The sequence below is a fragment of the Macrotis lagotis genome, chromosome 2 (assembly GCF_037893015.1).
Source record: "Macrotis lagotis isolate mMagLag1 chromosome 2, bilby.v1.9.chrom.fasta, whole genome shotgun sequence".
In the NCBI taxonomy this organism is placed as follows: Eukaryota; Metazoa; Chordata; class Mammalia; order Peramelemorphia; family Peramelidae; genus Macrotis; species Macrotis lagotis.
In genome coordinates, this window is record NC_133659.1 from 33,023,405 (window position 1) to 33,044,188 (window position 20,784).

The 20,784-nt window shown below is 46.9% G+C and overlaps 2 protein-coding genes and 4 non-coding genes across 7 annotated transcripts in view; all 6 read right to left on the bottom strand.

Annotated features, from left to right (window-relative positions):
- Window positions 1-2,892: 2,892 nt before the first annotated feature.
- Window positions 2,893-3,024, bottom strand: LOC141515772 (small nucleolar RNA SNORA35). Its single transcript, XR_012476517.1, has one exon. It is a non-coding gene; the product is annotated as a small nucleolar RNA SNORA35 (small nucleolar RNA).
- A 103-nt stretch (window positions 3,025-3,127) lies between these two features.
- RPS8 (ribosomal protein S8) lies at window positions 3,128-5,282 on the bottom strand. The gene is made up of 6 exons (XM_074221586.1): window positions 5,181-5,282; window positions 4,806-4,912; window positions 4,496-4,595; window positions 4,076-4,251; window positions 3,480-3,609; window positions 3,128-3,283 (listed from the first exon to the last, which is right to left on the bottom strand). The coding sequence occupies exons 1-6, from the start codon at window positions 5,182-5,184 to the stop codon at window positions 3,174-3,176; spliced, it is 627 nt and encodes a 208-aa protein (XP_074077687.1). The 5' UTR covers window positions 5,185-5,282; the 3' UTR covers window positions 3,128-3,173.
- Window positions 3,357-3,426, bottom strand: LOC141515741 (small nucleolar RNA SNORD38). Its single transcript, XR_012476488.1, has one exon. It is a non-coding gene; the product is annotated as a small nucleolar RNA SNORD38 (small nucleolar RNA).
- On the bottom strand, window positions 3,961-4,031 carry LOC141515740 (small nucleolar RNA SNORD38). The gene has a single exon (XR_012476487.1). It is a non-coding gene; the product is annotated as a small nucleolar RNA SNORD38 (small nucleolar RNA).
- On the bottom strand, window positions 4,374-4,459 carry LOC141515738 (small nucleolar RNA SNORD55/SNORD39). Its single transcript, XR_012476485.1, has one exon. It is a non-coding gene; the product is annotated as a small nucleolar RNA SNORD55/SNORD39 (small nucleolar RNA).
- A 5,354-nt stretch (window positions 5,283-10,636) lies between the features above and the next one.
- The window catches only part of KIF2C (kinesin family member 2C), a 32,411-nt gene continuing 22,263 nt past the window's right edge, over window positions 10,637-20,784 (bottom strand). For both annotated transcript variants that reach the window (XM_074221587.1, XM_074221588.1), the window contains 4 exons: window positions 20,541-20,652; window positions 20,316-20,429; window positions 11,446-11,569; window positions 10,637-11,235 (listed from right to left, as the gene is read on the bottom strand). In XM_074221587.1, the coding sequence (XP_074077688.1) occupies window positions 11,153-11,235; window positions 11,446-11,569; window positions 20,316-20,429; window positions 20,541-20,652 (433 nt within the window). In that variant the 3' untranslated portion in view covers window positions 10,637-11,152. The remainder of the gene's footprint in view (window positions 11,236-11,445; window positions 11,570-20,315; window positions 20,430-20,540; window positions 20,653-20,784) is intronic.

Here is a 20,784-nt window from a genome sequence, read left to right on the forward strand (position 1 = left end):
TGAAGGTGCACTCCAGGTTCTTGAGGGGCAGGGCTGGGGCTCACCCCTTTTATTTTAGAGGCGGAGACAAGTCCAGAAAAGGATTTTGTTATTAGGTTTTGAGCTGGAGGGAACGTCGGGGGTCACGGGGTCTTACACAAAGGAGGTGAAGAGACTTGCCCCAAATGATCAGGATTGGGGTTTGCTTCTTGGCCCACGGAGTCCCAAACCCAGCGCTGCCCCCTTCGATCACTTCGGTTCACTGGAGGAATAGTCTTGGGGCGGCCAGGGAGGCATTGGTCACGGAAGGGCCAAAGGTGCCCCTGAAGATGGCACTCTCCCAGAGTGCAGGTGAATCCAGCTCGGAGTATGGCGATTCTAAGATGCCAGTGGGAGAGACTGAGACTGGATAGACAGACCGGAGACAGTGGCCCAATAAGCATTAGGCAGCTTTGGTTAGGGGCCGGAGATGGAGCAACCAAAGGGGAAAGCCCTCTCTTGAAACCACATAGCCAACTCATAGTGTAATCCATAGAAATATTGGGCAAATGAAGTTTTGTGAGAGTGGGGATCAGGAAAGATCTAAGTCCCAGAAGTTGTCAATCGTTCACGTACCGACAGACGGTTCCATCATCTTTTCTGGATCGTCTATAGCCTTTGAAGGAGGCACTTTGCCTAAGGCATAGTGCTTAATGACTAAGGTGGCTCAGTGAAGAAGCGTTTATGCATTTATTGTGGTTCTAGGTGTGATACAATGTGCTAGAAATAGAAATGAAAAGTGAAAAGACGACCCCTGCCCTCAACAAGCTTACATTTGGGGGATGGCTATCTGACTTAGGGCTATGGAAGAGTCCTATGATGATAGTGCAAACCAGAGTTGAAGCCATCTTTAACCTTCAATGAGAGCTGCCAGCCCATCTCAAGAGGAAATAACACACTTAATAGGGTGAAGAAATCTAGCTTACCCTAGAGAAAAATGAGAAGGGGGAATGGGGGGGAAGAGGCGATAGAAGAGAGGGAAGATCAAGGGAGAGGGTCCTCACAGATACAACACGGACAGGGCCAAGATGAAAGGAGAGAGGGGAGGAATAGAGTGGAGGGAAATACAGCTAGTAACAGCAACTTCTCAGAGACAGAGCCACTGGAATCTGAACAGACTGAAGTACTTTTTTTTCCCCTCTCTATTCTTGAGGTTTCTCTATCTTCTTGGGGGGGGGGTTATGTTTACTCTTATAACACATTCAATTTACATCAATGTATGGCATGGAAACAATGTAAAACCTATCAGACAGCCTTCTGTGTGGGGGGGGATTGAAAATGGGATTTCAGGGGCGGCTAGGTGGTGCAGTGGATAGAGCAATGGACTTGAGTATCTGAGTTCAAATTTGACCTCAGACACTTAATGACCTAGCTGTGTGGCCTTGGGCAAGCCACTTAACCCCATTTGCCTTGAAAAATCTAAACAAAAAAATAGGATTTTGGTAGACCAAGATAGAATGCTGCTATGAAAAGGTTTTGAATGCCATAAGATTTTGTATTTAATTCTGGAAGTGATGGGGAGACCATGGAGTTTATTGAATGGAGGGGGCTGGGTGTGTGTGCTTTGGTAGCAGAACTAGTCTGGAGAGATTTGACAGGAAGTCAAGATTTGACTGAGGTCCAAGAATGAAAACACAGGTTGTGAACTAAGTTGGTGGCAAAGAAAGGATGTATTTGAGACAGGCCCTGACCACAGGTAGGACATACAAGATGGAGTTCGGAAGTTGAGGATGACTTCTGGGTGGTCAGTGAATAAAAATGCTAAGCATGGAGTCAGGACAGGCAGAATTGAGTGGAAATGTTGGTCACCATTTACCCAAGGTGTATCACTCACTTTGCTTGGCTTATTTCCCCAACTGTAAATAGGGGTTAGTAGCTCCCATCTCCCAGGTTTGATGAAGGAACCAAATGAGGTATTTATATAAAAAGTTTGGCACATTCCCCTTGGTGACTTTTTAAAGAGACTTTTAGAAGGGTTTAGGGAGGGCAGCTAGGTGGCGCAGCAAGTAGAACACTAGTCAAGCAGTTGGGAGGACTCAAGTTCAAATTCAGCCTCAGACAATTACCTAGCTGTGGGCCTTGGGCAATCAATTTAACTCCCATTGCCTTGCAAAAACTAAAAAACCAGACTGATTTAGGGTGACAAAAGATCTGACATTAGGGCAGATTAGATAGATTATGATAATCATGAGATTGAGTCCAAGAGAGCTAATGACTATTGGGTGAACTGGTGTAGAAATACTGAGACCTGATTTGTTAGGTAAGAGAATGGAGCCCCCCACAAGATGGTGGTGGAAAGCAAGTTACAAAGGTCAAGGAAGACTTGATAAAGACTCTAATTTGGGCTTTGTTTATAAATGGCATATGACATTGCATTAGTTTGTAGAGAGGGTTTAGGGAAGGGGGAAGTCATGAGCATGATTCTAGGGCAGCTATCAAAAGGGAAATTGGAAACAGGGGAATGGGGATAACAAAAGGTGTGTTGGAGATAGTATAGAACAGGAAGGGGCACAAAAGAGTGAGATTAGCTAAGTCATCATTTTTAGATGGGTGAAAGGAAAAGGCTAAAGGTAAAGCTGGAAAGTTATTGTAGATAGGGCAGGTAGGCCAAAGGTGGAGGGTTATTAGAATTTCAGAAGTATCTTAGTGATGGGGGGGCTGAAAGGTCCCTCCAGGGTCACTCTTAGAGAACCTAGAGCACCAGCTCTGATTAAGACCATCCCACAAAGGCCAGTTTTGGGGGTTGTTGGTTGGGCAGGGCACCTAGGAAGTAAGAGTACTGAGCAGAATCAGCAATCAGGATTTATTAAAATACCTTTAACATGCACAGCACTCCACTCTCCAACGGGGCCCAATGCCCAGTTTCCCTTGTCCGGATGTGCCCCCAGTCCAAAAAGGGAAGGCCGATAAGAAGGCCTGGTCCTTGTGTGGGGAGGGAGTTCCTCTTGCACTGTGATGAGGCCCAGCTGGCCACAGGCAGGGCCAGTGGGTCACTTAACAATGCTGAGTTCACAGGATGCAGACAGTTGCTACATATGATGCTGGTTCTAGATTCTCCAGCCCCTTCTTTCCCCTCCCAAGCCCCAGGAATGAACACAGACAAAGGGCAAACAATCAAATAATCTGGGGATTTATTTAGTGAAATGTCCAAGAGCTTATTTGCCCTTTCGGGCTTTGATCTTCCTTAGGTAGAATTCAAGCTCTTTGCCCTCTAGCACATAGCCGTCTGCTCGGCCACACTGGCCTGGCCTCGATGCGATGCAGGCTGTGGAAACAAGAGGTCAGCCTATCAGGGTAGGCGAGGACACCTACACCCCCAGATTCCACTGGTGACAAAGTCTCTTCAGATAAATCATTGTCCTCACTCAAGCTCAGTAGCAGAACTGGACAGGATTCTCCTCATCAGGAGGCTGCACCCACCCCAGGGATGCTCTCCCCCACCCATCCTTCCCCCTCCTCACCAAGGAGCTTGCCCTGCTGGAACTGTTCCTCTAGAAGTGAGCTGATCTTTGCATTCTTCTTCCTCTCCTCATATTTCTTCTGGATCTTCTTTGAGCGCTTTTTATTTAAAATCTCCTCCTCCTCAGGAGTCTGGAGCAAACGGAGTAGATGGACTGATTAGCCTGGAGGCTGTCCCTCCCACTGCTGGGGATCCTAAAACCAGAGAGGCCCAAGCTGTGAGGGAGCTTCCAACCACAGGCTTCTCTTCCCAGCATGTCCACAGAGGCTGTGTACACTGAGGCACATGCTTAGTCAAGGGTTCTTTTAGTTCATCCACAACTTGGTCCTCTCCTGGTTTAAGGAGTTCAGCTGCCTGCCCAAAGTGCCAGCTACTAAGGGAGCCAGGTGGGCCACACAAGCCAAGGAGCTCTCCCCCCCTCCACCTCCCTCTTATCGGAAACGGAAGCCCTAGTTGCCCATGCCAGGGCCCCCTCTCAGGCCTTCCTCAGCATACAAAGCTGTCATCTCTGATACTTCAGTAGCAGAACTGGACAAAGTTCTCCTCACTGGAAGGCCCCTTTCCTCCCTGCCCCTCAGTGGCACAAGGGTTTCGTACCAGTTTTGCTCCCTTCTTGCGGCCCAGGGGCAGCGCGTAGTGGGACTCATACCACTGGCGGTACGGGGTGCTGTCGATGAGCACGATGCAGTTCTTCACCAGCGTCTTGGTCCGCACCAGCTCGTTGTTGGACGCATTGTAGACGACATCGATAATCCTGGTTTTTCGGGTGCAGCCTGAGTGAGGAAGGCACAGCGCTGAGACTTCCCCCGGCCCCGCTTTCCTCTCCGGGAGGCAGCCCCCCGCTCTCTCCCTCCCGCCCGGCCCTTCCCCAAACAGGCCGGACACGAGGGCCGGCCGAGGCGCTCAGCTCTCCAAGGTTGGCATCCCCAGCGTGGCTGGTCGGTGATTGCAGCAGAAACCGAGGTGTCATCAGGGCGCCCGCCCAGCCCCGCGCTGCCCACTCGGCTGCCCACTCACACTCGGAGCCCCAGGAGAAGTTGCCCACGTCCAGCCGCAGCGCCCGGTACTTCTTGTTGCCTCCGCGGACTCGCACGGTGTGGATGCGGCGGGGCCCGATCTGTGGCGGGAGAGGGCAGAGCGGGTGAGGGGCGCGGGGCGGGGGGCGCGGCGCGGGCGGGGGGCGCGGCCACGTGTCAGTGTAACTATGACCAAGCAGCGCCGGCATCGGCGGCCCCCGGGCCAGCACGGCCCGGCTCGGCCCCTACGGCTCGGGGGATCATCACTCACGCGGCGGGGGCGCGGGGCGCGGGGCGCGGCGGCGGCTCACCTTGGTGTTGGCGGGCGGCCGGCCCAGCTCGTACTTGCGCTTCTTGTGGTAGGGCTTGCGCTTGCCCCCGGTCTTGCGGCGCTTGTGCCAGTTGTCCCGGGAGATCCCTGCGGGAGGACGCGGAGGCGGCCGCGGTCAGCGGGGCCCGGCCAGGCCCGCCCCGGCCCAGTCCGGCCCCGGCCCCGGGCCCCCGCTCCCCGCGCCCTCGCCCCCCCCCGGCCCGGCCCGTCCGCCTCCGGCGCCGCATCTGGCGCGCCCGGGCCCCAGCCGGCAGCCGCGGCCCGAGGATGGGGCGGATGGCGGCGGATGGCGGCGGATGGCGGCGGATGGCGGCGGATGGCGGCGGATGGCGGCGGATGGGCCCGAGCTGCTCACCCATGGTCGGCGCGAGCTGCAAAGAGGAAGCGCAGAGGCTCACGGGCCGGCTTGTAAAGGGGGGCTGAGGGCGCGCGCGTCACTTCCGCGCGCCGGCCGGGACGTCAAAAACACGCGCCGAAGCGAGCCAACCGGGAGGAGAGGCGTGGTCACGTGGGGGGTGGAGCCTCGGCGGGAGCCGCTGCCGGGCCGGGCCGGCCCCGGGTCTGGGGGCTGCTGGCGCGGGGACGGGGTCCCACCGCGGCGCTGGGGGGAGGGGCTTCACCTGCACCCGCTTTACAGATGAGGAAACTGAGGCAGGAGGCGGCCAAGCCACTCGCTTCGGGCGCCCAGCCACGGCGCGTCAGACTGGACGGCCCCCGGGCAGGCTCAGTGACCGGCCCCTCCCCCACAGTCTCAGTGGCCGGACCCCCCCGGGCAGGCTCAGTGACCGCCCCACCCCCACAGTCTCAGTGGCCGGACCCCCCCCCCCCGCAGGCTCAGTGACCGCCCCCCCCCGCAGGCTCAGTGGCCGGACCCCCCCCCCCCGCAGGCTCAGTGGCCGGACCCCCCCCCCCCGCAGGCTCAGTGGCCGGACCCCCCCCCCCGCAGGCTCAGTGACCGCCCCCGCCCCCAGGCTCAGTGGCCGGACCCCCCCCGGGGGTTGATTCGGTTCTAGATTTCGGGCCGGGGGGCAGAGTCCGCGGCCCCCGAGGTGGTGCCAGGGCCTCTGCCCGACCCGGGAAGCTGTGAGAAGGCTCAGGCCAGGGGCAAAGAGCCTCGGCTCGAGGCTGCGGAAAGGCTTGGCGCCCCCCTAAAATCCCCGTAGGGGCACAGTGCCCCGCCAAAGGGGGCGTGGAGTGGGCAGGGCTGCCCCCGAAACAACCCTGCACCCCCATGGCCACTGTGGGAAGCAAAGAAGGTCCCCAATCCTCCCCCTCGAGGCCTCCCTCTCTGACTAGCAGCAGGAGCTGGCAGAGTCCTGAGCAAGCTGGGAAACACTTCCACTCAGGCATGGGGCCCTCCCTGGCGGGCACGCTCCCCTGCCCACCTGCACCCGAGCAGAAACGCTCCCCTTCTTTGCTTGGCATCCCCAACCTTTTCCCTGCAGATTTTCACGCTAATTTTTTAAAATTTTCATTCATTGATTTTTGAGTTTTACAGTTTTCCCCCCATTCTTGCTTCCCCCCCCACCCCCACAGAAGGCATTCTGTTAGTGTTTATGTTGGTTCCATGGGATACACTGATCTCAGTTGAATGTGATGAGGGAGAAATCATATCCTTAAGGAAGAAAAATAAAGTATAAGAGCAAAATTACTTAATAACACGTTTGATTTTTAAATTAGAGGCAAAAGACTTTGTTCGAACTCCACAATTCCTTCTCTGGATACAGATGGTGTTCTCCATCACAGATAGCCCCAAATTGTCCCTGATTGTTGCACTGTTGGAATGAGGTTGCTGTTAGGGTGTACCATGTTCTTCTGATTCTGCTCATCTCAGCATCACTTCATGCAAATCCCTCCAGGCTTTCCTGAATTCCCGTCCCTCCTGGTTTCTGATAGAACAATAGTGTTCCATGACATACATAGACCAGTTTGCTAAACCATTCCCCAATTGAAGGACATTTACTGGATTTCCAGTTCATTGCCACCACAAACAGGGCTCCTATGAATATTTTTGTACAAACGATTTTTTACCCTTTTTCATCATCTCTTCAGGGTATAGACCTAGTAGTGATATTGCTGGATCAAAGGGTATGCCCTTTTTATTGCCCTTTGGGCATAATTCAGAATTGCTCTCCAGAAAGATTGGATGAGTTCACAGCTCCACCAACGATGTATTAGTGTCCCAGATTTCCCACATCCTTTCCAACATGGATCATTGTCCTTTCTGGTCATACTGGCCAGTCTGAGAGGTGTGAGGTGGTACCTCAGAGAAGCTTTAATTTGCATTTCTCTAATAAGTAATGATTTAGAGCAATTTTTCATATGACTATGGATCACTTTGATCTCCTCTGTAAATTGCCTCTGTATATCCTTTGGCCATTCATCATTTGGGGAATGGCTTTTTTTTTTCCATAAATTTGACTCAGTTCTCTTCAAAATGAATCATTTGTCAGAGATATTAGTTGTAAAAATTGTTGACTGGGGGCTAGGTGGTGCAGTGGATAGAGCACCGGCCCTGCAGTCAGGAGTACCTGAGTTCAAATCCAGCCCCAGACACTTAATAATTACCTAGCTGTGTGGCCTTGGGCAAGTCACTTAACCCCATTGCCTAGCAAAAACCTAAAATGAAAAAAAAAATTGTTGTACCAATTTACTAAATTTCTTTTGATCTTGGTTACAGAAGTTTTGTCTGTGCAAAAGATTGGTAATTTAATGTAATCAAAATTATTTAGTTTGTTTTTAATGATGTTCTCTATCTCTTCCTTGGTTATAAATTGTTTCTCTTCCCATAGATCTGACAGGTAAACTGTCCCCCAGTTTGCTTATAATGTTGTCTTTTATGTCTAAAGCCTAGTATCCCTTTGGATCTTATCTTGGTGTAGGGTGTGAGGTGTTGGTCTAATCCAAGTTTCTGCCATACTAACTTCCAATTTTCCCAACAGTTTTTATCCCCAAAGCTGGACTCTTTGGGTTTATCAAACAGCAGATTACTATGATCATTTCCTGCTATTGCATGTAGTTTATTCCACTGATCTACCACTCTATTTCTCAGCCAATACCAAACAGTTTTGAGGACTGATGCTTTATAGTTTTAGATCTGGTAGGGCTAAGCCATCTTCCTTTGTACTTTTTTTCATTGAATCCCTGGAAATTCTTGACTTTTGATTTCTCCATATGAATTTACTTACAATTTTTGCTAACACATTATTTTTTTTTGGAATTTTGATTGGTAGGGCATTAAATAGTTTTATTCAGGGATAATTGCCATTTTTGTTATATTAGCTCATACTATCCATGAGCAGTTGATATTTGCCCAGGTTTTTAGATCTGATTTTGTGAGAGAAGTGTTTTGTAGTTTTCAGAGTTTCTGAGTCTGCTTTGGTAGGTAGACTCCCAGATATTTTATATTATCTGGTTACTTTGAATGGAATTTCTCTCTCTCTCTCTCTCTCTGTTTCTTTCTTCTTCTATTTGCAAGGCACATATGGGGTTAAGTGGCTTGCCCAAGGCCACCCAGCTAGGTAATTATTGTCTGAGGGCGGATTTGAACTCAGGTCCTCCTGACTCCAGGGCCAGTGCTCTATCCACTGCGCCACCTAGTCACCTGGGATTTCTCTTTCTAGGTCTTGCTCACTCTATTTCTTGAGGCAGTCATTTGGACTTTGGGTCAGGGCTGAGGGCCTGCCCCTACTGCCTCCCCTTTCAATTCAGTTTTCAACAACTGGTCAAACTGATTTTCCTTAGGCTGACTGGTCAGATCAGCTCCCTTTTTAGGAGGCTGTTCTTCAGCCAGAGGTGCCCAAGGACAGGGCCAGGCTGCCCCCAAGCCCAGGAGGCCTCCTGTCTTTGTCCAAGACCAAGTATTTTAGAGCACGCTTTTCTTCTTCCTACTTCTGTCTGAACAAGGTTCCACAGAGGAGGTAATTCAACTTTGCCCCACGTCCTCAAAGCACCATCTCAGTCAGTGTTTGCATTTGTGGGGTAAACACCAACATTAGATCATTAGGGGTTAAGTTGTTCCTCAGGATATCCACTGCCCCCCATTCCCAACTTGCCAGAAACTGCTGGCATGCAGCTTCAGCCTTCTCGCTGCCCAGGGGTCCCCTAAGAATCCTGGTTGTCTCCAGGGTGCACATCAGAGGTCCAAGTGAGGTAGGGGGCTGAGCTAGCAGTACCAACAATCACAATCTGTTTTTCCTTTTGGTATTGGTGTCCGTCATTTTTTTTTTAAAGATTTTGAGTTTTACAATTTTTCCCCCATTCTTGCTTCCATCCCCCCACCCCCCCCCAGAAGGCATTCTGTTAGTCTTCCCATTGTTTTCTTGGTATACATTGATCTAAGTTGAATATGTGATGAGAGAGAAATAACATCCTTATGGAAGAAACATGAAGTATAAGATAGCAGAATTACTTGATAATGTTTCTTTTCCTAAATTAAAGGTAATAGTCTTTGGTCTTTGTTCAGATTCCAGTTCTTCCTCTGGATACAGATGGTGTTCTCCATCGCAGACAGCCCCAAATTGTCCCTGATTGTTGCACTGATGGAATGAGCGAATCCATCAAGGTTGGTCATCGCCCCCATGTTGCTGTTGGGGTGGACAGTGTTTTTCTGGTTCTGGTCATGTCGCTCAGCATCAGCTCATGCAAATCCCTCCAGGCTTTCCTGACTTCCCGTCTCTCCTGGTTTCTAATAGAACAATAGTGTTCCGTGACATACATAGACCACAGTTTGCTAAGCCATTCTCCAATTGAAGGACATTCACTTAATGTCCACTTCTTTGCCACCACAAACAGGGCAGTTATGAATATTTTTGTACAAGTGATGTTTTTACAAAAACCTTTTTTATCATCTCTTCAGGGTATAGACCCAGTAGTGGTATTGCTGGATCAAAGGGTATGCACATTTTGATTGTTCTTTGGGCATAATCCCAAATTTCTCTCCAGAAAGGTTGGATGAGTTCACAGCTCCACCGACAATGTATTAGTGTCCCAGATTTCCCACATCCCTCCCAACATTGATCATTGTCCTTTCTGGTCATATTGGCCAGTCTGAGAGGTGTGAGGTGGTACCTCAGAGATGCTTTAATTTGCATTTCTCTAATAATTAGTGATTTCGAGCAACTTTTCATATGACTATTGATCACTTTGATTTCCTCAACTGTAAATTGCCTTTGCATATGCTTTGGGTGTCCATCTTCAAGAGGACTAATGACATCAAGGGACGATGTGTGTGAAGTGGATTGAAGTGAGGCAGAGTTGCTTAAAGTCATCAGCCTCACTCTTTTCATGGAAATCCAGTGGCAGGGTGAAAGTTGGGCCTGGCCTTGGCTAGGATACAGTGGATGACCTCAGTGTCCATGTCCGACCAGGCTCTAAACCCTCCCAGCCCCTGCTTCTGCTGCCTTCATGGCCTTTGGAACAGATTGTGCTCATCTGCCCATTCTACCAGGGAGAGTCTTCACCAGCTTGGGGTAGACATCCTTTACCTCACTGACAAGTTGGCTTTAGTCCATCTGCTGAGACTGTTTAGCTGGGTTGTGGCTGCTGTGCCTGCCAGAGCTGAGTGACGGGGGGACACCAAGGGTGGAGGAGCACCTTGGCGGTGACCAAAGCAGGGAGGACCCTCAAGGAGCTGGGCAATAAGCTTCACACTGGAAGTTGAGCCCAGCTAGGCGGTAATCTACATCTCCACAGGCCCAACAGATAGTACAGCACATTCCTTCTTTCCTGAGGGCCTATTTCTAGAGCAGGGAGCTCCCCATGTGACCCCTGCCCCCAACTCCACAAAGCACAGAGACAAATTATTCCATTCTCTTCCTTTATTGGGAATGTTTAAATACAGACAACACACAACGGACAGGTCCCCTTCACCTCAATGAAACCCAAGAGGGTTGTCAGAGGAAGTGGGGAGAAAGGGTTTCAGAATCTTAAAAAAAAAAACCCCCCCCACCCCCCACCACCCCAGACAGAGGTTGGACAGGTCAACAGCAAGGCCCAGAACTGTGTGCTCTGGAAGGAGGGCTGGTCCTTCCTCATCTACTCCGAGCTCTGGGACAGCTGCTGGCCAGTCCTCTGTCACAAAGGCTGAATGGTCACTAAGACTACACAATAAAAAACCCTACAAACAGACATGGAAAAAAGAAGGCTGGCTGGGAGCTGGGGGCCTGCCCATCCAAGGCAGAGGGTGGGCAGTGGGCCTTGGGGGCTGCCTGGACCCAGATCCAGTGGGCAGACAGCCCAGCAGCACACCCTAGCTCCCCAAACAAGGCAGGCATCCAGACATCCCCGAAGGAAGAGCTTAACCATCAAACATATTTTATTGGCATGTTACTGAGGTCGTTTGTGGCTGCTCATCTGCTGGCTGGCCTGCTCTTCCACCTGCATGGCCAGGCGCAGGGCCCGCAGGACATCTGAAAAAGAGGGGTCTTGGGTCAGCCTGACCCAGTCCAGCGCCCCCCCTCCCCACAATGGTTGGCAGGGGCCACATGCAAGACAACGAGCAGCATGGAAATTGGCATGCACCACCAGGGTACTTCCCCAGAAGTGCCTAGGACCCGCTGAGCCCTGGCTGTGGGGGCTGAGGATAGAGGGCAGCAGCCTGAGGAGGGAGATTTGGGTACCTTGGAGGCTACTGAAGTTCTTGATACCCTCTGTGGCAGCATGTTGAGCTTTGTTCACAAAGGTCTCCAGGTCGTAGTCTGGCTGCTCCGTGGTCTCCAGCAACTCCACCCAGTTAGACCACTTCTGCAGGGACACAGGAAGAGGGGACCATAGTGGAGCTCAGCGAGGTGGGGCAGAGTGAGAGCCAGTGTGGCTGAAGGCGGGCATTCAGGCAGTCCCTGCCACCATCTGGAGCATCAGGGAGCCTGCTGGGCGAAGAACTCTGGCACAACATGGAGAGAGCAGCAGAGTTCTCCATCTCCTTCCTTGTCCCCGAGATCTCTGCCAGCCCAACCCCCCAAAGTTCCTGCATGATGCCATCACAGCCTGGGGCATGTGTGTGTCCCTAGTTCTAGGTCTATTGGAAACAAATTAGATAAAAAGCTATTTGAGCTCTTAGATGTGAGGTTGGAGGAGCCTGCACTACACTGGGGCCAAAGCACCATAGAGAGACTCATTGGAAAGAACACTTCTGAGCCCTGGCTCTTTGGGGGGGGGAAACCAGAAAAATGAAGATAAGTCATCACTGCTGTGAAGAGGGATCAGCTTAGAAGCCATGTCCCAGGACACCTGATGGCTTGTGGGGTCCGGGGTAGTCCCAGCCTTAGTTTTCTCATCTATAAAGCAGGGATTTGACTCCCAGAGGTGGCTGTGGGCAGTGGCTAGTGTTTCCTCCCCCCACCCCTCTCTGAAGCAGACCTACCTGGGCCTGGAGGAGTACCTGGGCTTTAGAAGGCCTGGCTCTTCTCCCAGTTTCAGGATCAGCACCTCTTTTTGCTATGTGGCTAACTCAAAGTCAATACAGAAGTGAGAGAGGACTGCAGCCCAATTCTCCTCTCTTCAGGCAGAAGATTCTCAGAACCACCAAGAATCCCTCACAGCAACAGAGATGCTTCAAACAAAGTTGGAGCACCTGGGGCAGAGCAGGAAGAGGGCCAACCAGCTTGGGAGGCTGAGAGGATGGCAAGAGACAAGGCCTCCAGACACAGCTTTCCTCTGGACACTCTCAAGCACATCACTGTCCTTTGACCTGATCATGACCCTACAGATGAGTGCTGACCAGGGCAGAGGCCAAATTCCTCTCTCTCTCAATTTAGTACCAGATTCCATGAACTTCCCTGCGGGGTCCATCACTTTGCCCAACAGTCAAGAGCTGGATAGTGCTATTCTTTTGACCTGAGAAATGGTAGATTGAGCCCACCAGACAAAGCACAGGGTGAGCAGGCAATGTTTCTCCTTTGAGTCTGCAGAACCTTCCAGATGGCTGATGGACTGAGGCCAAATAGTCACTGTCTAGTGGCACTGTACCCAGCAGAGGTGGTAGGTTGAGCCAATATTAACAAAAATGACATTATCACCTAAATTAATTTCAGTGCCATACCAGTCAAGCTCCTGGAGAAACAAAAGATTAAGAATATCAAGCGAGTCCGGTTGCCACAGTCCATCCAGGAAATCATATGGGCCCGCACATCTGATCTACCTTGATGTTTTAAAAAAATACCAGAAGGGCTCTACTCTACAAAAAAGAGGAAGATTATGGGAAAAGATTTCTTCCCCAACCAAACAAAAAAGGCTTAAGTGTAACCTTGGCAACTGGCTATTAGTGGAGGAGAACAGAAATTTTGAAACCTGACAATGTGGAGTCTGATGTTTCATTCCTTGTAATCAATTAAGTACTTTTCAAAATATTATTTTGGCAAAAAAAAAAAAAAAGAATAACAAGGGAATTAATTTTTTAAAAATTGGCAGAACCAGATCTCAAGCCATACTACAAATCTGTAATCAATTTGGTGGTGATGGTGTTGTTCAGTTGTTTTAATCATCATGATTCCATTTGGGGACTCTTGGCAAAAATACTAGATTGGTTTGCCATTTTTTCCTCCTGCAAAACTGAGGACAACAAGGTTAAGTGATTTGCCCAGGGTCACACAGCTAGTAAGTATCTGAGGAAAGATTTGAACTCAGGAAGATAGAATTTGGTACTGGGGAAGAAATGGAAAAGTTGATCAATAAACCAGATTAGGCACCCAATACATAAGAAGTAAATAAGCACAGCAACCAAGTATTTAAATAAACCTAAAGATCCCAGTAATTGGGCAAGGACTCATTCTTCAATAAACACTGTTGGGAAAACTGGAAAGTAGTCTGGTAGAAACTAGGCTGAGATCAACATCTCACATTTTATATTAAAATAAACTCCAGGGGCAGCTAGGTGGTGCAGTGGATACAGCACCGGCCCTGCAGTCAGGAGTACCTGAGTTCAAACCCAGCCTCAGACACTTAATAATTATGTGACCTTGGGCAAGCCACTTAACCCCATTGTCTTAATTAAAAAAAAAATTTTTTTTAAAGCTCTAAATGGATCTAGACAGTGACATTGTAAGCAATTAAGTGGAACACCGAAGAAATGACATTAGATCTATAGATAGGAAGAGTTCAGGACCAAGGAGAAATCAGAAAAGTACACACAAGATAAAATGAATTAATTGTGTTCATCTATCATATGGGGTTTTTTTTGTTGTTGTTTGGTTTTTTGTTAGATTTTTGCAAGGCAAACGGGTTAAGTGGCTTGCCCAAGGCCACACAGCTAGGTAATTATTAAGTGTCTGAGACAGGATTTGAACCCAGGTACTCCTGACTCCAGGGCCGGTGCTTTATCCACTACGCCACCTAGCCGCCCCAGTGCATAGCTTCTTAACTGAGTAGTATTGCTATTAAGAACCATAAAAAGAGAAATTATTTACAAAGCAGTTATTTTTATGGTGCCAAAGAAATGGAAAGTGAAAAGATACTTACCAGTTGAGTAATGGCTGAACAAATTATGACATTTGAATATGATGGAATATTATTGTATTAATAAAAAAATGATGAAGGGGATGATTTCAGAAAAATTTAGGAAGACTTGTATGAACTGATGCAAAGTGAAGTGAACAGAAATAAAATTTATACAATAACAGTATTATTTTAAAGATAATAAATTCTGAAAAACTTGGGAATTCTGAGCTATACAATGAACAGCTGCAAATACAAAGAATTTATGATGAAATATGCTATTCATGTCTAGAAAGAGGTAATAGACTTAGATTGAGGATTCTTTTGTTTTATTTTGTTTTTGGCTGGCTAATGCAGGAATTTTGTATAACTATCTATATTTGTAATGTAGTTTGTTGTTCTTGTCTTCTTAGTGGGAAGGGAAGGGAGAGAACTTGGAATGGAAAATCAAATAAAACTTTATTAAAAAAAAAAAGCCAGGGGCATTTGCCTTACAAAAAAACCTAAAAAAAAAAAAGCCAAGGGAGGACAGCAATCAGACTGTGTCCTTGACCACAATACTCAATAATCTGCGGAAAGGTTGGAGCTCTCTGGTCAAAGGTTGTGACCCTGGAAAACAATGCAGCACATAATACCTGGAGAACAAAGCAGCAGCAAAGCACTAGGGTAGACAGGTCAGGACCATGCAAGACACTACAATGGTCCCATTGGATATGTGCAGTACCCAGGCCCCAACACAACGTCCCAATTGTAGAATTAAGGCTGAAAGAATGCGTAAACTGAAAAAAGAAAAAGAGCTTTTATAAGGCAGGGGATGCCCAAAATATAAATAAGGCAGAAGAGAATTACAACATATCTAACAACAAAGCCTCAAAGAAAAATATAACTTGATTACAAGCTCAATTAAAATTTCTAGGAGAAATGAACAATTTGCAATTTACAATATTATTGATAAAATGAAAGAAATAGAAAAGAAGTGGAAGAGAAACAAGAGCTTTGGAAGAAAAACTAGAAGTTTTAATAAGCTTGATAAAAAAGGTACAAGTCTATAATCAAGTAAAAGACTTCAAAAATAAGAACAGAACAAATAAAAAAGCTAATGACTTCATGAGAGAACAAGAAGTACTAATGTCAGAGAAAAAAAATAGAAGAAAACTTAAATGATCTCATCAAAAAAACAAACAAACAAAACCCTGATCTAGAAAACAGAATAATCTTTGGACTATCTGAAAACACTACCAAAACTGGAGCCTGGATCATATTTCAAAAAGTCAAGAAAGAAAACTGCCCAGACATATTAGAACAAAAGGGCAAAGTAGAAATAGAAAGTCACCTTCTGAAAGAACCCTAAAGTGAACAATACCAGGATATCATAGCCTAAAAACTGCCATATCCTAAAACTTATATCCCAAACCAGAACTTCTAAGTTAAAAAGAAAATAAAAAAAAATACCATGAGCAGTCAAAAAGAGTTCAAATTCTGAGAAGCCATATTCAGAATGACATAAGATTTAGCAGCTGTCATCCAAAAGAAACAAGGAGCTTAGAATACAATATTCCAAGAAATAAAAGGTAAAAGTTTACAATCAAGATAAACTTAAGTATAATCCCACAGGGGAAAAAAAAATAGATATTTAATGAAATAGAAGACTTCCAAGCATTTCTGATGAAAAGACCAAAGCTGAGTATCAACTCTGAAATACAAACACACAAGTCAAAAGAAACATACTCGGGCAGCTAGGTGGTGCAGTGGATAGAGCACCAGCCCTGGAGTCAGGAGTCCCTGAGTTCAAATCAGACACTTCATAATTACCTAGCCCTGTGGCCTTGGACAAGCCACTTTAACCCCATTGCCTTGCAAAAAAAAAAAAAAAGCAACTAAAAAAAAGAAAAACATACTCAATTCTCCTGACTACCCAGTATAGCAGAAGTTACTATCCATACAACAGGACACCCAAGCAGTCTAAACAAATGAAGGGAAAGGATGGGGGGATGTGGGTGTCTTTGAAACTCACTTTCATCTCAATTGGTCAAAGGATATTAGAATATACATATTAAAAGAATGATGTATAAATACATTCAACTCAACAGGGAAACAGGAGGTGACAGGAAAAAAAAGGAGGAAGAGGGAGAGATTAATAATATAAGCAAAACAAATCTTATCCTCAGAAAGATCTTTGAAGGTAAAGAAAAGGATTAGAACCTATGATTAAGATGACCAGGAAACAGAGGGGAACAAGTATAAGGTAATAGAATAGAACAAATTACAAATTAAAAGTCATAATTTAACTGTGAATAGAATGAATTTATAAAATGGAAGATGATAAAATAGACTGGAAAGTAGAATCTTCCAAAATATTAACAAAAAATAATTATGCCTCGACTGAACTAAATAAAATGCAGAAGGGAGTAGTAAGGCAACAGTAAAAATGAACAGAATTAATTAATTAGTTTTTGCAAGGCAATGGGGTTAAGTGGCTTGCCCAAGGCCACATAGCTAGGTAATTATTAAGGCGCCCCCAAAATGGACATAATTTAAAGAGACAAATATGGAAACTACATAAAAATGGACATAATTTGAAGAGATTAAATATGAAAGTTATAAAAGATAAATATGGAAAGTGAAAAAAAATGTAGGAAAGCTACTGAACTGTTAGAAGCTAGCTCTGCCTTACTGAGATCATCAGATTTATAGCTTTGAGACCAGATCTGTAATGCTTAACTCAGGACACCCAAAAAACATTCTAAGGGATCTGAAGAGCAATGTAAGCAATTTCCAATTTCCTAAAATAATCTTTTTTTTTGGCAAGGCAGTTGGGGTTAAGTGACTTGCCCAAGGTCACACAGCTAGGCAATTAATAAGTATCTGAGGCAGGATTTGAAGTCAGGTGTGACTCCAGGGCCAGTGCTCTATCCACTGCACCACCTAACCTCCCTTGAAATAATATATCTTAATCAAATCTGTGTGTCTTCTCTGAATCTGGTTGTGCTGGCCAGTCAGCAGATGTTTCCTTGTTTCTTTCTTTGGATTCCATACAATTGTAACTCATTGAAATTGGGGAGAATGGGGCACCTTTTTCAGTTCTTCCTTCTGCTAGATAACTTAATAACCTCAAACTTTTTTTTAAATTCTAGGTTTCTTTCTTTCTTTTTTTTTAGATATTTTGCAAGGCAAATGGGGTTAAGTGGCTTGCCCAAGGCCACACAGTTAGGTAATTATTAAGTGTCTGAGGCCGGATTTGAACTCAGGTACTCCTGACTCCAGGGTGGGTACTCTATCCACTGTGCCACCTAGCTGCCCCTCTAGGTTTCTTTTCAACCAATAGTATTAATTTTAATAGTTAACAAATTATTTTCAATACTTTATATTATATATACACTGAATAGCATAATAGCTAAATACTTAATGGAAAAAGTAAATGAGTTACAGGGATAAAGAGGTAAACTAAAATAATAGGGGACACTTCACTGTATCCTTTTCAAAACTTGACAAATCTAACAAAAAAATCAAAAAAGGAAATTAAGAATAGATTGTTAGAGTATGAATGTTTTATAATGAATAGAATGTTAGAAAAGTTAGGATAGACAGAACTCTAGGAATTTCTGAATAGAAATAGAAAGTAGTGTACTTTTTGTTTTTTTTTAGTTTTTGCAAGGCAATGGGGTTACGTGGCTTGCCCAAGGCCACACAGGCTAGGTAATTACTAAGTGTCTGAGGCCGGATTTGAACTCAGGTACTCCTGACTCCAGGGCTCTATCCACTATGCCACCTAGCCCCTAAAGTTGTGGGGTGTGTAGTGTACTTATTAAGGCATGGTGCCTTAATAAAAACTATTAAAGGTGGGGCAGCTAGGTGGGGTAGTGGATAGTGCACCAGCCCTGGAGTCAGAAGGACCTGTATTCAAATTAGGCCTCAGACAAAAATTACTTAGGTGTGTGACCTAGTCATGTCTCTCAAACTCATTGTCTTTTTATTTTTAGGGTTTTTTTGGCAAGACAATGGGGTTAAGTGACTTGCCCAAGGCCACACAGCTAGGGGATTATTAAGTGTCTGAGGCCAGTTTGGACTCAGGAACTCCTTGACTCCAGGGCTGGTGCTTTCTCCACTGAGTCACCTAGCTGCCCCTCCACCCCATAGTCTTGAAAAAACAACAAAAAAAGAACTATCAGAGGATACAAATTTCACAAACAAATGCAAAAAAAGCTATAATATTAAACTCATTACAGCTTTTTTTGCATTTGTTTGTGAAGTCCGTTTGCCAGAATCTGACAATGTCACCAGAGACCAAGTATAGAACCAAGTATTATGTACACAAAAACATTTATGGCCAGTGTGTATGTGGGGGGGAGGGGAATGACAGAACAGATGATCAAAGTGTGACTGACAATGATGATGCTGAAAGAAGTTGAGGGGGTATGGATTCAGAGAAACCTGGAAATTTGTTTGAACTGATGCGGGGGGAAGAGAGCAAAGCAGAAAAATTCATACTAGATCATCTCAGAAAAACAAACTAAAAGCCTTAAGATTGATTCCCTGAATAACCAGCTATGATTCCCAAGGAATCCTGATGAGTAGGCTTCTCATACAGTCCATGAGAGACAAACATGCAGACCAAGACGTACATTTTGTGGATATGGTCAATACAAGATTTGGTTTGGCTTGAATATATATATTTATAATAAGGGTTTTCCTCTTTTTTTTTTCAAAGGGGAAGAAAGGAGGAGTTGGGAGGGGAAAAAAATGGTCAAGGACTATGAACAACTAGGAACTAGAGAAAAACCAGAGCAGTTAAAAGCCAGTCCATTTGACAGACCAGCCCTGTCTGCCTGACACATGGTCCACACTTCTCAGCTAACAGAAAGGTGGGGGCAGGAGTGGGGCGGTCCCTTTCTGGTCCCTTTCTTCTGCACAGCTGGTCTATCAGGACCAGCTGACCATATCGACAGGGTGACTAGACTGATAGTTCAGAGGAAACTCCAGAGACAGATTCCCATCCCCTCCTGCTATTTTCCTGGATAAGACTGACAGACATGGCCTAGATAACAGGACAGTCAGGCAGCTGGGGATGTAGCTCAATGACTGGATCCTCCCCAGTTTGCCTGGGATCTGTGCTTGGCCTGAACATTGTCATCATTGACTTAAGGACCAGAAGCCTCTCTATCCACACTGAAATGACCCCAAAGCTTGGAAGAAGAGAACACACCCATTAACCAGGTTTGGGCAGGTCAGCACACAGGGTCAAATTAACTAAGGTTCTTCAAGGAATAAAATATCAAGTGCTACATGAGGCTGAAAATAGAAATATATAGAATGGAGGCCCTGGCATGGTCAGAGTCAGACAGCAGACTGTTCTATGTAGGCTTGTGAGGAGCCAACACCACCTGATGTTGCATGAAGGCAGTGTCCAGAATATGGGAGAGGGCAGTCCCCTCTGTGGTCAGGTCTCTGAGGCACATTTTAGAAAGGATGCTAGTAAGACTATGTCTGTAGGATAGCAAACAGGATTAGCCATGGGAAAGTTGGCTGAAGATTGGGTGGGAAGGGTGGGTTGTTTGATCTCATCTCACCATTCTTTCAATCAGGGCTCTAAAATGGATGGGGTGGATTGGGGTGGGGAAGGAGGACTTGGGTGGCAGAGGCAGATGCTGGGAGAAGAGTTGCCCCTAAGCAAAATGGGCTACCAAAACAGCCAGGTAGCTTGTTTAAGGGTGCAGCAAGAAGTCTGGGGCAGCTAGTTGGCACAGTGGATAGAGCAATGGCCCTGGAGTCAGGAAGACCTGAGTTCAAATCCAGCCCCAGACACTTAATAATTATCTAGCTGTGTGACCTTGGGCAAGCCACTTAACCCCACTGCCTTGAAAAAAACAAAAACTAAAAAAGAAGTCTGGTTCAGGGAGGGATCTATGCTTTTCACTTTGTGGGTCTGAGCCCTGTTTGCTCAACTATAAGACAGCCAAGTGTCTATCTCCCCCTCAGGGTGGCTATGATACAAATGAGACTTTTCCAAGTGAGACATACTTTCTCTGCCCAGGGCTGGCCTGGTTGGCCTCCTTGGTACCTGAACAATCTCCTTGAGCTCCTCGATGGCCCTCTCCTCAAGCTCTCCAATCTGAGTCATGGCCTCCTGGAAGCTAGACATCTGGGACGAGAGCTCCTCTTCATCCTTGGACAGCTGACCATGCAAAGGAGAGGTCCTCCCATTGAGATCCAGGCTCTGGCTGAATAGCCTATGCCCCCTCTCCCCCTTCTAATGCCCTATGCCTCACTGTCCAGTCCTACTTACACCACGGGGGTGAAGGCCATTGCCCGAGCTGGGCTCCAGCTCTTCCTCCTCCATCTCCATCTGGATCTGCAGTTCCCCATTCCCACCATTGTGAGGGCTCAGCTCTTTGACCCTGAGCAGGGAGAAAAGGAGAAAAGCTAGCCCTTTTCCCAGGCTGGCCCCTAGGTGGTGGTGGGAGGGGCAGGGGTAGGTGTTGGGAGGAGTGGGTCAAGCCTGGTACTTCCTCTCGTCCTCACCCCTGAAG